This window comes from Stenella coeruleoalba (assembly GCF_951394435.1).
Source record: "Stenella coeruleoalba genome assembly, chromosome: 9".
In the NCBI taxonomy this organism is placed as follows: domain Eukaryota; kingdom Metazoa; phylum Chordata; class Mammalia; order Artiodactyla; family Delphinidae; genus Stenella; species Stenella coeruleoalba.
In genome coordinates, this window is record NC_137155.1 from 37,258,395 (window position 1) to 37,275,063 (window position 16,669).

The 16,669-nt window shown below is 36.8% G+C and overlaps 1 protein-coding gene across 1 annotated transcript in view; it reads left to right on the plus strand.

Annotated features, from left to right (window-relative positions):
• The first annotated feature begins 11,531 nt into the window (after positions 1-11,531).
• Positions 11,532-16,669, plus strand: part of MEOX2 (mesenchyme homeobox 2) — a 65,620-nt gene continuing 60,482 nt past the window's right edge. The window contains exon 1 of the mRNA XM_079931249.1: positions 11,532-12,640. Coding sequence (XP_079787375.1) covers positions 12,127-12,640 — 514 coding nt within the window. The 5' untranslated portion in view covers positions 11,532-12,126. The remainder of the gene's footprint in view (positions 12,641-16,669) is intronic.

The following is a 16,669-nucleotide window of genomic DNA, read 5'->3' on the forward strand; positions in this document are numbered from 1 at the left end:
TTCACAGGACATCTTTTAATTGTATAGAAATAATAATGTTGTTTTCTTGATTATAAAAGTGACATAGCTTCATTATAAAATTAAAAAACAACTTTGAAACATGTGAAGAAATAATACAAATATCTACTAATCTCACCAACCAGAGATAACATTCATTAAACTGCTGTCATTTTGAGTATATCTATTGATATCATATATTTGTGTATATATAATATACATGACAAATATATAATATATACAAATCAAAGATGTATGATGTGGTTGTTTTTGGAGCATCTTTTACATATGTTTGTAGCCTGCTTTTTTTCTTAGAATTATATCATAATTCTATATTATTATTATTAGCTTAGAACATGATTTTTAATAGTTGCACTATATCATAATGATTTATCGTAAAGCATTTAATCAATTTTATTTTTAGATGTACATTTTCAATACAATGAATATCACTTCAGACAATTGATTATATACAAACTTTTTGATATATCTGATTATTTCCTTTGAATATATTCATCTGAAATTATTGAATCAAAAGTTAACATTTACTGCTGATTTTGTCTTGGTAATCTGTTTTAACTACACTCTTACCAGTAGTGTATGAGATTTATTATTTTCCTAAATCCTTGTCATGGTAACTTGTTTCTTAAACTTTGTCAATTTGGTAGAAGGAAAATGCTATCATCTTTACCTTGCATTTTCATTACAAGTAGCTTGCGATATTTTTATATTTCTTGATCATATGTATTTTTTCTTTGATAATTTAGAAGTTTTTGTCATTTGCCCCCCTTTCTGTCTGGCAATCTGTTTTTTTTGGCACTGAATTCTGTACGGATTAGGTCCTTTTTTGGATTCTGTTAAGTAACACTGCGCTGTTCAGATCTTATGGAGATGTTCCTCATATAGATTTTTTTTCTCTAATTTTGACTTGATAAATATAGGGTTATTACATTAAAATTTTCTCCACTAAAAGTATTTCTACAGTCATAAAGTTTGACAATCTAACTTTATATTTTTTTTAAATAGAAAATCTGAAGGAACTGATGACTAACACTTGAAGACAGAAATAAAATAATGTGGTTCAAATATTTACCCCAGGAGTGTGCCTATCAAATAAATCAATGAACCAGGAAAACACAGGTATGGCATTTCAGGGGCCATCTTACTGGGTGGATTGTATATATTAGTGAGATTAGTGGTTTTCAGGTTGTGTCCCTAGCTCCTTTGTTTCTTTGTAGGTACTACCCACAAACCTGTGGTAAGTGAGGAGAAGGCAAAACACTAGGCATGTGCTACCAGATTCCCTTTACCTGAGTCTGTCATAACTATTCTGCTTCTCTCTGTTAACTTCATATAGTTGGTTCTATAATGAATTTCTTTTGTAACAGAAGAAAGAGGGTCCTTCTGATGATTAGGGTTCTGAAATGACTGCTCTAGTAGGTTTTTCTTTCTTTGTGTTAAATTATTTTGTTATATCAAGTTCTACTGTAAATCACCAGAAAAACTTTCTGGAACTAGGAAGAGTTTCAATTCTAAAATAATAGAAATTTTAATTGGCATAATAAAATGTAGGTTCATGTTTATCTAATATAGCTATCTCAGATTATTCAGGCATAGATGATGTAGTGAGTTCTGAACATTACCTATGTAACAATTAGCTTACTTTTAGCTTAATTCATATACACAATATATAAATGAAGCATAAGTTATATACATAGATGTTAAATCCTAAGTTCTACAATGTTACTTATTTGGGGGTATTTTGTTTCACCGTTAAAATGTCTTAATTGTCTGGAATTCAAGGGGTTGCATATTTCAACAGAATGGAAGGTAGGATTAGTCCACTTGTTACCCCACTAAACATCTGCTATTAAAAAATGTTCGTTACCTTTAAACCAAAGCCTAGATCCAGTAAAACCTAAAATAAAATGTGCCAAATGCTACTATAAATTTATTCCAAAGTACTATAGTTAAGCAATGTTAGTTAGCTTCTTCCTTAGAACTTAATAGTCCTTTTGGCCATACTGAAGAGTTTTTGTCACTCACCCCAATTTCTAGGTTTTATATGCTGAGAGGGTTTTTACAATCATATTTTGAAGCAAGTAAAAAAGTCAAGTGAAATGTGTGTAACCTAAATGTATGATCATTATGTACAAAATGCTGAGAATAGAGTTACATTTATCATTAGTATATCATTTACTCATTCAACAAACATTGGAATCTTGTCTTAAGACAAGATGTTTTAAGATATTAGAGTGTTAATTAGGGAAATAGTGGAATGAATAAATATATATAAGTAAATACTTCAAAATTTTTTACAGGGACTTCTTTTTAGATAGAATAAGATCTTTAGGATAGATGATAATGAAAATTATCATTATGATAACAATATCTATCACTGATATACACACACACTTACCAGACTTAGATTGACTTGCTAGTTTGTCAACATGAAATTATAGAAATAAACATTTTTATTTAGAAATGAGAAAACCTAGACCCAAAAAGTTAATTAACCTGGCCACAAAGTGCTAGTTAGTGACAAATACAAGACACAGCCCAAAATGTCATCTTCAAGTCTATGCAGTGAACCATTACCGAATGGACAGTATTGACCGAAAATAAAATACAACATCTGAAAGGGAATGAACCTAATTTACACATAGAGACTGGTGTCCCAACCTGGCTTCAGATACTTGAAGACAAATTCCCCAAAGAATTTGAACCACTCCCATTGTGTGTGGACACAACTATTGTTCTAAGTCCAGTGACAATCAGGTGTGAACTTCTGCTCTGGAACAAAGAAAGCAAAAACTACAAAAATCAAAAACAAAACAAAACAAAATTGAAGCTGGGCTGAGCATTTTATCTGTTAATTTTCATTGCAGTTAGAGTTGCAGTTACACTTTCCTGATATGATATAGCAGCTACATGGGTTCTTAAGTCCAAAGATAAAGTGAAACTTACAGATCTAAGTGTTCTGCTGAGTATGTTTATTGAATACTTTGTGCCAGACACTGTACTAGAAAAACATTAACAAAATATTCCAGGAAGACTCAAGGGATATACAGTTCGTGGTGTAAATTAGGCCTATTAGGAAGAAATTTGAAGTCTGCCAAAGCCTGGTGTGGCAGAAACATTTACTGCTCATCAAACAGCCATGTGCTTCAGAATATTTTCCAGACCCCTTGCAGGTATATTAGGCTTTGTTCTGGCCTACAAGCTGTAAGTAAAAATGACATGTATCACCTTTGCATCAAAGTGTATAAGACCAGGTGTGTGACCCTCCACTTCCATCTTCCCCTGCTATGGAGTCTTGTTATGGAGGAACATGTTGAGATGACTATTTCACAAGGTCAGTATCTGCCTGGAGAGCCAACCATCTTGCATCAAAATTTGCAGGATTAAGAACGAAACTTTTGCCAAGGGAATAAGATGTAGAAGTTAACTCATTGTGGCAGCATTGTCTAGTTCATCATGAATAATACACGGCTCTTTTTTTTTCTGCAAGGGCTATTGCTAAACAAACTCTTTCAAGCATATCAATAGTTAATTAACAGTGATGCTCCTGATGCACAGAGAAATAATTGAATGTCTTCAAGTCGGATGTTTTGCCACTCCAGGGATTTCCTGTGTTTCCTTGAGGTCTTGTTCTGGAGATTTCCAGGTGTGGTACCACATTGTGAAGCTCCTAATCATGGGGTCAACAGGATCAACTTACAGAGAGATTTCTTACATCAGGTCTTACATCATTCTGACAGATCTATATGTAATTTGGTACCTATTTGTGAGGGAGAGAATAAAACAGAGAAAAAGTTAAATTACCTCCTCTAGATCAGCACTGTCTAAGAAAAATATTATATAAGCCACATTTGTAATTTTAAATATTCTAGTAGCTATATTAAAAGAAGGAAAAAGAAAGAAAATTGATTTTTAATAATGTACTTTATCTAGGCCAGTATATCCATCAAATATCATTTTAACCTGAAGTCTTTGAAATCTGATGTGCATTTTAATCTTAAAGCATATCTTAATTTAGACTGGTCACATTTCAAATGCTCAATAACCACATGAGGCTGTATTTAACAGCACAGCTCTAGATTTAACTTAAATCTATTCCACGTTTATTAAGTTTATGTTAGGCATTGTATTAGGCACACTCAAAACATTGTTGAATTTATTCATTGTAATATTCTTTTGAGTTAACAAATGAATGCACTCACAGAGTCAGAAAATGATAGAGCTAAGATTCAAAACCATTCTCCCTCCTGCTTCTGGAGATGCTCTAGGCAAGTAGATTGCAGTGGAGAGTCCCGTGTCATCCAACTAAGAACAGTGAGGCCACCCAGTAAGGTAATGGCCTTGGTGATGGAGAGAAGGATAAAGTTAATGAACATTAAAGCGGTATAGTCGGAACTACTGTACCTAATGACTGATTGCATACCGGATGGTGAGAATGGAGGGGCTTGTCGAGGGTGAGTTCCTACTTCTGACTGGAGAAACTGGATTGGCAATGATGCAGTTCAGAGAGAGAATGACATGCGACTTGTTAAGGTGAAGTTGAGATTTAGCAATTTTGGGTCACTGGAATTGCCACTACAGTGCAAGGAACCTAACCCATTTTTTTTGTTTGTTTTAGCCATGACTAGGTTATATTTGGTCACAAATGCCACATAATAATGATTTAACACCTGCTATTTAAGAAAAATAATATCTGCATAACAGAACTACACATGGGTTGGCACGTCTTTAGTGTTATTACAGAAAGAGGAACACCAACATCTAATTCAACAACCTCAGATTTACAGCACGTAGAAGCTTCTATGTGCTTCTTTATATCTTTTTAAAAGATACCCATTTAGCTTTGTCACCACACATGCAACAGTGATGATTTTTGTGGGGTTTCATAGTCATGTGCTTATCTTTGGACCTGGAAGAACAATTCCAAGTGATGCCACCTGGGCCTGAGCCATCTGCCTTGGCAGGGTCTATTAGATGGTGGTAGGCCATGTACTTTGGAAAATCTGATCTTAATAATCCAAAGCTACTCAGCTCTTTACTCTGATCAAATCACATCATTAACTGCATAATGCAGGATACAAGAGGTGACTAAGAACAAAACTTGGAGGAATCCAAGCATCTCATAAGCAATTGACAGAGACTACTGGCCAACAGATGGTAACTTGTTATGAAAAAAAGAAAGTAACAGTTATCCTAGAAAGTCATAATTGAGCTATTTTTATTTCTCTATATAAATATTCTTAAAGCTGTTTGCAGTAAGTGGAGATGTTATTGTATTCGATAATGGGTAAAATTTATTTAAATTGACTTTGAGTATGTCTTCATAGACACCTACTGAAACCAGTACATGTAGTCATCTTAAATAAGGTATGTGCAGAAATACTGCTGCAGATTGCTACAGGTGCTCTAGATTAAAGAAAAGAACTGTTAGGTTTCCCACTACTCATGCAGCCTGCTTTCAAGATCAGTAGTAAGATTTACTGTATTTTATCGTAAAGTATTCCAAGATTGTTTGGACTTTTTCAATCATGACTGTTTTCCTGTCCATTAGTTACTTATGCTCTCAAGAATTAGTCTTTAGAAATATGAAATTTGACAAAAGGGATAACTGCAATTCTGAGGTAATAAGGCAAGTTTCATGCAGAATGAATTTGCCAAGCAGGGGGTATCTTTTATAGCCACTCTGTGTTGAAGAGGTTTCAACTGGTACTCATACCTCATGTAGTACGGAGAAAGCTTTACTTTGATCACAGGTCTCCTTGTTAGTAAAAACAAAAACTGTTAGCTGATGGTAGGAGGAATTGCCTTATCCTGAGCCCTTGGGCTCACAGCTGATATTCCTTCTGAGTTCTGGTTAGTGATTTATTCTACCGGGATTCCCTTGTACTTTGAAGTGCTCTAGGACGCAGTTAGCCCAATACTTTTCTTTATCCCCCTCAGTCACTGAAAGCTGTTGAAAACCAGCTATTCCCTTCCCAAATACTAGTACCCCAACTTAGCAAAAATCATCCTTTAAAAATAAATAAAATTTAGAAAAACAATTGACTACACTGAGTATCAGGTTACATATTTGCAAGCCGAGAAGGCAACAGTTATTCAGAACCTCAAACATTCAGTAGCTTGCACATTTCTAGGCATTGACCACATCCGCACGTACATTTCACATTATGCACATGTGATTACTTGAAACTGTTTTTCAAACAGTATTTTGTTTTTATTACTTTTGTCAAAAATATAAATGCCACATATATGTTTAAACATAAACCTTCTGATTACTTATTTGTAAAATTCCACTTAAACTAAAACATGTTCCTGGGATCCTTTTACCATTATTATAAGTGTACATGGCTTATGAATTACAAATATAGAATTATTTTCTGCATATTTAAGCTTATCTTATTTCCCTGCCTTTCCCCCTGTTAAATACTTTCTTCTGGTTTTCCCTTGACCTAATCTGTCCTTTGATCATCCTTCTAATTTCTTAGGTCAACTGAGGCATAAGCAGATATTTGTCATTTAGTCATTTTCATTCTTGTTTTGATCCATTTTTATATGTCTATTACCTTGTATAAAATTACTCCAGATCGTTTCTCAAAATCTTTTACAAATCTGAGCTGAATCAAAGTACTAATATTAAACTCTTAAAAATATTTTGTTATAAGACATCTTGTGTTTGGCCTTCACTTTCCATTTTATTTGGTAAGCAAAAAATTTTCCCTTTATCCCTATAAACAAAAATGTTGATATCAAAGGCAGCTGGTCTTTCTTTGCCGAGTCTGAATTATATAAATTGTAGTGTGCAGTTAAATATTTTGGGGAAGCTATACCAGCACAACTAAAACACAGAGGTTTTTAGTGATACAAATCATAAACCCAGGCTCACAATGAAAGAGATACTGTAAGAATAAAACATGCTACAAATTGATGAAGCATGAAAAATAAAAACACATAAGAAAAACCTACCGTAGTGTCAAAATTACATTAGTCATGTTAAACTCTTCAAGTTGGAAAACTTAAAACAGAAGACTAAGGTTTTACCTAAAATTCCCCTGTTTAGTTTTGATTAAATTTTTCTTCCCCAAGATTTATGAACTTGTTCTAAATTCAATCTGCTTAAAAGTATAACATTGCTTTTTATGACATGGGAGAAATGGTTTATTTCCCATAAAATATGGATAGAAATTTAATGCTTATGTGTTTGATGGTATAGAATATATAATGTAATAAATAGCATTTCGTTATGGAACTGTCTTGCTTTAATGTGCCTCTACATCTTAGATATGTAAAGGAGGCAATTTTCAACTCTAAAAATTTAAGATGCATACTTTATCAATAAAAATAACATACAAGTTGAGTGCAAATGAAGATGTAGGAATTGAATGTAATTTTTCCTCACATGCATCATTTTAAAGTAATTTTGTTGAATAATTCTGGATTTAAGACATGTGGACAAAAGGAAGTTCAGTTAGAAGTTTTTGAAATTTGAGAGGTAGTCATTGTCTTCCTAATTTGAACACCCCCGCAAAAAAATATATAATTAGAACTTCATGAAATATATGTGGAAAGCAACTGGAATTAGGAAAGATTGCATATATTTTGAATTTTTAATTAAATCATAAATTTAATATTATCAGTCATAATCTATATTTCATGCTAGTTTTCAGCACATTATTTACTATATGACACTTGAAGAAAACCACCAATTTCTAAAAGAAATCATAAATCTAATTGTAGGAAGAGAGAGAAATTAGAAAAACAAAATATGCTGAATATTATTTTATACTTTTCAGAGTAATGAATAGGTATTCATATCTTCTAGTATATGTAGAAGGATAGCAGATTTTATTGTGAAAGCACCAATTATTATGTAAAAATAGTAATTTATTTAAAAAATCAATAAAATATATAGAATCACTAAATAACATGCAATAGCCAAATTTTTCCTTAAATTTTATAGTTCATAATTCCTGGAGAAAGCCAATTGTAAAGTTTTGTAAAATGGAGCGCATCATAAATCACATAAATTACCATTGAGTATTTAGCATCTTTTAATATATTTTCAAAATTCTTTATTTCAAAATAACTGACTTTATTTCTTGGAAAAGTGTAGCAGAAATAATATTTATACTCTCAACAAAACTTTCAGAGACAAATTCTGGTTTCAGCATAATCTTCCGTACTTAAATTCATATATCATGACTATATGTTACCAAGGCAATTTTATCTAGCAGGTAAAATTCAAAATAAAGTTGTATAATATCTGTAGCTAAGATCATTTTTAATTTATAATATTTTTATTCCCATCATATCTCATGTCACAAACTTACAGAAGAATGGCAACTCTTAAAAGAATCGTCATGAGTCTTAGAATTTAAACATAAATTTTTCAGCTTGCTTAATTTAAGTTCTTTTCCCCTTAAAATATTAATTAAAAAATACCTCTGCCTTTACTACTGAATATCATTTCATTAAGCAGAAGGAATCATAGATATACACATTTATCAAGTTTAAAGAGCTTAGCACATGTTTAAAATAATTTTGATCATGTTTTCTACAAAAGATGAGCAGCTTACATTTTTCATATATTCAGCCTCTTGTTATAATGTGCTGCTTGATATCAAAATCTTGCATAAAATATTATTAATGAAACATTTTTCACAGAAATTCAAGTATATTGTAAATATATGGTAAATACTATGCTATATGTAGTTTAAAATGAATGCTATAGAAATTCTCTAATAAATTTGGTAATTTTTACCATTCTCCATGAAATTAGCCGTTTGAGGTAAAAAGGCATCTTTCAACATTGGGTTTTATAGATGTAGACATTGATGTAGCTATTATAGAAAATGCTAGGATTTTTCCTGTTATTATTGCATTTTAAAAAAATTCTCTATGGCCTAGAAAATAAAAGTTAATATTTTATGTTTTTCCAAATATTCTAAGAAATGAAACTTCTGAAAAAAAACTTTATGGAATAATTAGTATATATTTAGAAATTCAGAGAAAACAAACCAGTCATATTTAATTCTGGAATGTACCAAGACCTCCTTTTTTTACATTTTTTTCCTTTGAATCACACTTTTTCTCTTCCAAGTAACATTTTCCTTGTGTTATACTTTCTATTAGACATCAAGTTTCCTGATATATGTTTTGGGTCTACATTTAAAAAGACCTTTTCTGCTAGCTTTCTTTTAACTGTGTGCCTTTCAGAGAGACTCCTTTCTTTTCTAATCTTTTCTAATTTTTCTTCACCAGACTTTTAGCCCCACACTCAGCTGACTGACTGAGACAGGTTGTAGAGAAATTTCTGGACATGTTGTTAACATCTGACACAGTGAGAAAAAAAGCCAGCACAGTCACAAGGCAGGTTCAAGGAGAAGTGGCAGCTCCTGGAGAGGGAAACTTCTGTGTGTTTGCTAGTTGCTGGTTACCTGCAACACACTGGTTAAATTCAAATCCATTCATTTCTCGTGTCTCTCCCTCTAAACCACTGTAATGCAAACCAAAAGGACCTTTATGGATGTTTTTTATTGATGTGTGCAAATCAAGTGTATCTTTTAATTAGTCTTGTCTGACATTTTCCACAATACTTTTAGTAGACAGTATTATATAAATATGTCTGGTGACTTTATGGAGGTGGTTGCCTAAATTTTTCTTTGGATAAAGCCTTTAATGCTTTCACCCAGGATCCGTAGAGGAGCTACCCGAGTTTGGGAAGTTTAGTGCTGCTCTTTGTACTTTAACTTTTAATATCAGAGCACATATTGAAACCATAAACACAATGAAAATTCAAAAAATATTCCGACTATATTAGAAGACTATATCCCCTCCTTTTTTATCCTTAAAGAGCCAAGGGCGTGGGGAGTGGCAGGAAGAAACATTCTTAAGATCTAAGCCCTGGACGCCATCCTGCGAGCGCTTAAAACCCTTAGAAGCGTGCAACGTGAAGAACACCCCCTTTCGAAATCTAAAACAATATTAGATTCCCAAAACATATCGGCAAAGAAAGCCTTACCGTCAAACGCTTGCAGCAGGTTCCAGCTCAGACCCAGACTGAAAAGTTGAGCAGCTGGTGAACAAAAGTTTTAGCTTTTTTTTTTTTTTAAACGAAGTCTGCAAAACTAATTTCCCTCAAAATAGGGCTCAATTTCCGTTAAAGAAAGCAGCGCTTACAAATCTCAGAATTCCTGATCACCCCCACCCTATCCCACCTCTGAGCACTGGAAAACAATTCGAACTTTCACACGGATGTAAAGGTTTATTGCAAAGCCACTATTCTACAGGACAACTTAAAAGGAAAGGGAGATGGTCAGGCTGAAGCCTGAGGGACGGGGCTAGGGAAAAGGTTCTGCCTTGGTGACATTTCTCAAAGATTAATCAATACTTTTTCCTAATTCAAACCAGATGTCTGGCCCAGTTTGCTGTACCCATTAATCCCATTAACAACTTCAAAGACCTGGTCCCCGTCCTCTGGACACCTGAGACAATGAAAATAACAGGGCGACGCTGCTGGTGGCACATTTGGGGTCCCGGGCGGGATAGGTGAGCGCCGATATTCTCCTGATGCGACACGTCCCAGGAATGATGCGACTGTTCCTGCAGCTCATTATGAGCGGGCGGCGTGCTTACCTTGTGTAAACGACTTGGCCCCCAGCAGACGGTGTCGTCCCTCAAGCATGTGACGGTATCAAAGCCCAGCCGCCGCTCGCATTAATTTACTGGTGGAAAGTTTTCTAATTCATTTTCTATGATGCAAGATTGTAACCAGGGAGACCCGAACTTTAAGGGATACCGAAGTGCAATATTTTTTCAGTAAATGGAACCATGGCGGGAGGTGGGGAGGGGTGCGATTAGCTGATTTATCTTTGAGCGGAAGAGAGATGGGTTTCTGGAGGAAAACAAGGGGACGTGGGCTGGCTCCTGAGGGAAAAGACTGGAAATGTGCGTGCAATATACACTTCACTTGTGACCGGGACGTAATCGCTTCGGAATACTCCTGATCCAGGAAAAGTTCTTCTTGGTGGACAAGTGGCTAGGAAATGGAGTGGGACTAGGAAATCGGGAGGGAGGACATTTGCGGAAAGCAGAGGAAAAGACCCCACCTGGTACCGCAGGTGAGGATGCCAGAGTCAGGACATCTGCAACTGTCACCGCCCCATGCTTTCTACCACCCCACCAGGTCTCGTTCCTTGCAGCACCGAAAATGGCCCTTTCTTTGCTCGTGGGTCACTTCCCAGCATCCTCGGATCTGACGTCCCAGCCCATTAACAACCCACCCACAGACACCGGCTGTAAAAAGCTAGGAGTGCCCCTGCGCCCAGGGCACGAATTGATGTGAAGTTTGAGAAACTTATCTGAGCGCGCGCCAGACTAGCTCTGGTCTTTTCCCTTAATCCTAGTGCTCCTTTCGTGCTCCTCCACAGTTAGGCGCAGCCCAAGCTTTCCTGCAGGTGACAGTACCCAAGGGGCACTGACAAGACACCTTTCATGAGAGCAGTGAGCAGGTCGGACACTGGGTGCGGGGTTGGGGCTGGAGGGCGCTGCGGCGCGGCCTGGCCGACAGAGTGGGAAAGGGAGCCGCTGCCCGCCGGGGCTCGGGTTTAGGCGCCAGGCGCGCCGCTTGCAGTCCCGGCTGCTGGCAGGGGCGGGCGGGCGTGGGCGCGCTGCGTGCGTCCAGCCGGCGATAGGAAGTGGAACTGCGAGCGCATGGCGCGGACTGAGCCGGAGTTTTGGAGGGAGTTCGCATGTGGTCAGCACTGGGCTCCTAAGCCAGCCCCCAGCTCACGTTACACTCTATTTATAACCTCTCAGAGCCGTTTCCCCTTGAAAGCAGTTCTCTGGGACCACCTTCTTTTGGCTTCAACCTCTCCTACTCTTAACATCTGAGTAGCTCGGAGGGAAGCTCCTCCAGGTCCGAGTGTTTATATGTAAAGGAGACTGGCCGCTAGGGCTCAGGACCGGGATTATCCGAGCTCTGCTGAAACGCGGGCGGCTATTGCTTTGGGAGGGGGAAAAGTCACACGGTTTCCAGGGAAAAGTAACAGAGGGTGGCGGCGTTTGGAACCGTCGTGAAGTCTTCTGTCTGGAACCCGAGACTTGCATGCTATGGAACACCCGCTCTTTGGCTGCCTGCGCAGCCCTCACGCCACCGCGCAAGGCTTGCACCCGTTCTCCCAGTCCTCTCTCGCCCTCCATGGAAGATCTGACCATATGTCCTATCCCGAGCTCTCCACTTCTTCCTCGTCTTGCATAATCGCGGGATACCCCAACGAGGAGGGCATGTTTGCCAGCCAGCATCACAGGGGGCACCACCACCACCACCACCATCACCACCACCACCACCAGCAGCAGCAGCACCAGGCTCTGCAAACCAACTGGCACCTCCCGCAGATGTCCTCCCCGCCAAGCGCGGCTCGGCACAGCCTCTGCCTCCAGCCGGACTCGGGAGGGCCCCCGGAGCTGGGAAGCAGCCCGCCGGTCCTGTGTTCCAACTCTTCCAGCTTGGGCTCCAGCACCCCGACCGGGGCCGCGTGCCCGCCAGGGGACTACGGCCGCCAGGCGCTGTCACCCGCGGAGGCGGAGAAGAGAAGTGGCGGCAAGAGGAAAAGCGATAGCTCAGGTAAGGGCGCGCCGGGCACCCTCGGCGAAAGGGGGCGGAGAGATGACTGGGAAGATTCTCGCCCTAGAGTGAGGCGGCGGGCGTTATGGTACAGGTCTTTCCTCCCTGGCTCCTCGCCGCCAAATTCGGCGAGGCTGCTTTGGTCCTTTTATTTTGGGGGCACGTGTTTCTCCGAGCGCAACACTCAGCCAACTGCGTTAAGCTCTCCAAGATTCAAACTAGTTTACCAGAGCGTTGAGAAAAAAGGACAAGTGACAAGTATGTGAAATCGATTGCGAAGCGTGACCTTCCATCTGAGCGATGGGGAGAGGATTGCACCCTGGGATGCAGCGTCCGCTGGCCGTGCGTGCGGGTGCCGTTCCTTGACTTTTCCATTGCAAGTTCCCGACTGAGTGGCTAGATTTTTCCCATCGTTAACTGGATTTCCAAATTATTGCACAATAGTTGGAACTTGCAATGGAACTTGGCAGAGCATATGAGAAAAAAGTTTTCGTTGTGTTTTTTTTTTTTTTTAAATTCTGATTTCAGAGTTCTTTAAATAGCACCCTATTCCAAATGGTAAAAATTTCCCTTTCTTGGGGAAGAAGACAGTCTAGGAATTCAGAGGATTTTAAGGAATGTAAGAGAATTTTAACTAAATACATGCTCAGACCCTTGAAGAAAGACGATTCTTAATAGTAGTTGTATTTATGTGATGCTAACAAAAAAGAAAATCTAAGTTTTTAAAGTGGAAAGTAAAATTCTCCTCCAGGTGAGTATTATCGGAAACAAGTACTGGGAAACAAACAGCAACCCGGGTAGCGCTGGTACTGGAGGGTGTGCGCAGGAGGCACAGACCTACGTGGGGATAACTTGAGCCGCCACGCAAAAAGGGGAACCTTACTGAATGCGGATGCCTGAAGGCAGAGGCTGCCAACTAAATTTTAGCAGTCCAGAGAAACTGAAGTTTTGCAGGCAACTCATCAAAGCCCTGACCTATCCGTATGCTTATGAAATTGTTAAAAGATGCTTTATAATTAAGGAGGTTGTGAGTTTTCTTCTGTAGCTATAGTGCAGCCTGCGTTCCGTCTTTTCGTAAGCTGTCGTTTGTTTAATATAATATTTACACATATTTTCTTTCTTTGCGGAATTGGTTTAACAGTCCTGGAAGATAATTCCAGATATTGGTTTGAAAGACTGAAAAATGTCTATCCTTTATAATGCTTTAGGTAAGATCCCACATGAATGACAATGAATGAGCCGCATATTTCATGTTCTTTTGCAGCAATGGTATCAGTTATTCTTAAGCGTTAGTATGGGATGGATTCTTCTATCACAGACTTAAAATCTGACTTTTACATTCCAAGGTCGGGTGAACTTCTAATGCCCCATCACAAATTAGTTAATATCCAAGAAAGTTGCCAGCAGTATCACTCATTTTAATGGTTTTTACTAACCATAAGTGAAACACCCTTCAGACAGAGAGTTAAAAGGTTAATCATAGCAAGGTTTCCATCTTCATTAGAAAAAAAAAAGTCAATTTTAGAATGAGATCATTTTATAGAGTTAGCATTTGATATCAATATAACTTTTCTGGGATAAGAGGATCCAAGGTCAGTTTGGTTAGCGGCACTTTAGCATTTACCAGAAGCTCTTACTGTTCATTTTACTTTCTGCAGTGAGAAACCTATGTGATGGATTGTTTCATATGCTGCCTCAACTGAACCAATGCACCTAAGTTTCATAGGGCAAATTGAATTTTCATATAGGCATATGTTATTTTGGTTGAGGAGAAAGAAGGAAAATGGGATCTAAGAACTGGTTCCCTTCAATTATTTTAATAACAACTTTCTTAAGAATATTGGTTATATTAACAGTGCTACCCTCCTTTGGTGGGAAATAACCATATAGCAAAATACGTTTATTTTTTCATGTTGAAGCTGGCAATTAAAGGCCTGGAAAGACAAACAAAAGTTTTCATCAGCTACATAAAGTATTAATAGATTACATCTTGAGCGGGAAATACAATTAGCCATCACCAAGGGTAGAATCACTGGGGAGTTAGAATGAACATTTTCTTTGATGGGATATTTTGAAAGAACTCTTGGCTATCTAAAAAGAAATATAACAATAGTTTCTGGTTAAATATCTGTATACTCTTTGAAAATAAAATTTAATTAGCCAAATTCAATATTTTAGTTAATTAATATTTGTTAGGTCTTTAGCTAGATTTAAATTCAAGGTAGCTTTTTCCTGGAATGATATTGTATTTGGTCTTCTATAATTTATGTTCACAGTTATTTCATTTCATATTATTATAAGGGCATCTTGAGCTAGCAGAAACTAAAGCAAAGTACAGAGTCAGTGTAATATTGGTATATTGTTAACACATATATCTCTCATTACTTATAGCATAGTTTAATGTTTCGGTATTTCCAAAAAACTATATTAAAGTAACTTCTGCACTCTTGAAATTTTAAAATTGTATTAGACAAAACTCACATCATGCATTATAGAGACCATTTATATTTTGTTAGGCAGTTTATAATTTCTGTGTATTTCTAGTTGAGAGTAAATGTAATACATAAACCCAGGGCAAAGTCGGAACCAAAATTCTGTATCCTTGCATCTCATACCCAGATTGTATGAATATGTGTATGTGTGTATGACTGTGTGAAATTCTAATGGAATTTTAAGCCCTGGAAAACAACCCCAATATTTATCCATGGTACTGATGCTAAAACCATAATATGTAACATTTTCCAGTGTGCATTTACATGTGTTCCCCTTCCCAAACACACATGGACACACGCATATACAAACTCAAGAAGTTTGAGGGTCTAGAAGCAAATATTTATGGACTTTAGGCTTCCACTATAGTTTACTGACAATTGAAAACAACGAAGTTTAATAGAAAATCACACTATTTTTTTATATGTGTTAAGCATATTTGCAACTTTGAACCTGCTGTGCTTTCCAGCACTATTAGCAAAACCAACATCTGCCATGCCTTCAAAGCAACTCTTAAAAATCAAAACTTTACAACTGTACTTAAAACAATTTATAGAAAGCAGGTGATTCTGAAAAAATGTCTATAAATAGTGTGAATTACTTAGCTTCAGTTACTTTTGATTGTTCACCAAGCAATGTAGTAATAAGTATAATACTGCCTACTTTCAGTTAATATCACCAAAATAGATTAATCAATCTAACTTTAGTTTTTATGCAGGTAATATACAGTATAAATATGTAAGTATTTTATATTCAAATTAATTAATTTTATAAAAAATCAAAATTATATCAAAAAGGAAGGGAGTGATTCGGGGGTAGTGATTTTACAAGGTTTTGAATCAGATTCTTGTAAAATTGTAAACATTTTATTATAGCTACAAGATCATAAAATACTTGTCAAATTATGTCTGTCTGTATGCCTGGCTCTGCAGAATGATACACAAGTATTATGTTAATATGCTAGAAATTAAAATACCGAGTAGTGTCGTACCTACCCTAACTCTAGAATTATATTACACTTTTTTCTTGATATTTCTATCGTCATGTTTTCTGAAAGAAAAAAAGTTACTTTATTATTCATCCCTGTGTTGCTGGATGATGACTTTCTAGCATTTGCTTTAGAATTTAAAATACAGTCTTTTGGATATAGATGATTATAGGACAGTACTGAAGAAATTAAGGGCCTCGAATCTATGGAATTTAAAAAGTACCATTTTCAGTCTTTTTCTTGGAGTGGTACATTAATTTTAGGTGTGAACATTTTTAAACGATGACCTGAGATGAAAAAAACTGCTAAGTACCATTGACCTACATGAGTGTTCTCAAATGATTACGCTCAAAAGTCAAGAGCAGCAACTCGTTTAGAATCAAGGCGCTTTATTGTGGAAAGTCAGCAATGGATGGAAGGAAGAATGCAAATAAATACTGAAATAGTTTCCATTTCTCCGTAAATATCTTTATAGTTGATTTGAAAAGGAAAAGCATCAAATGTAATACATGACACTGCTAAAACATTCATTTGGGTTAAAAAGCCTTTAC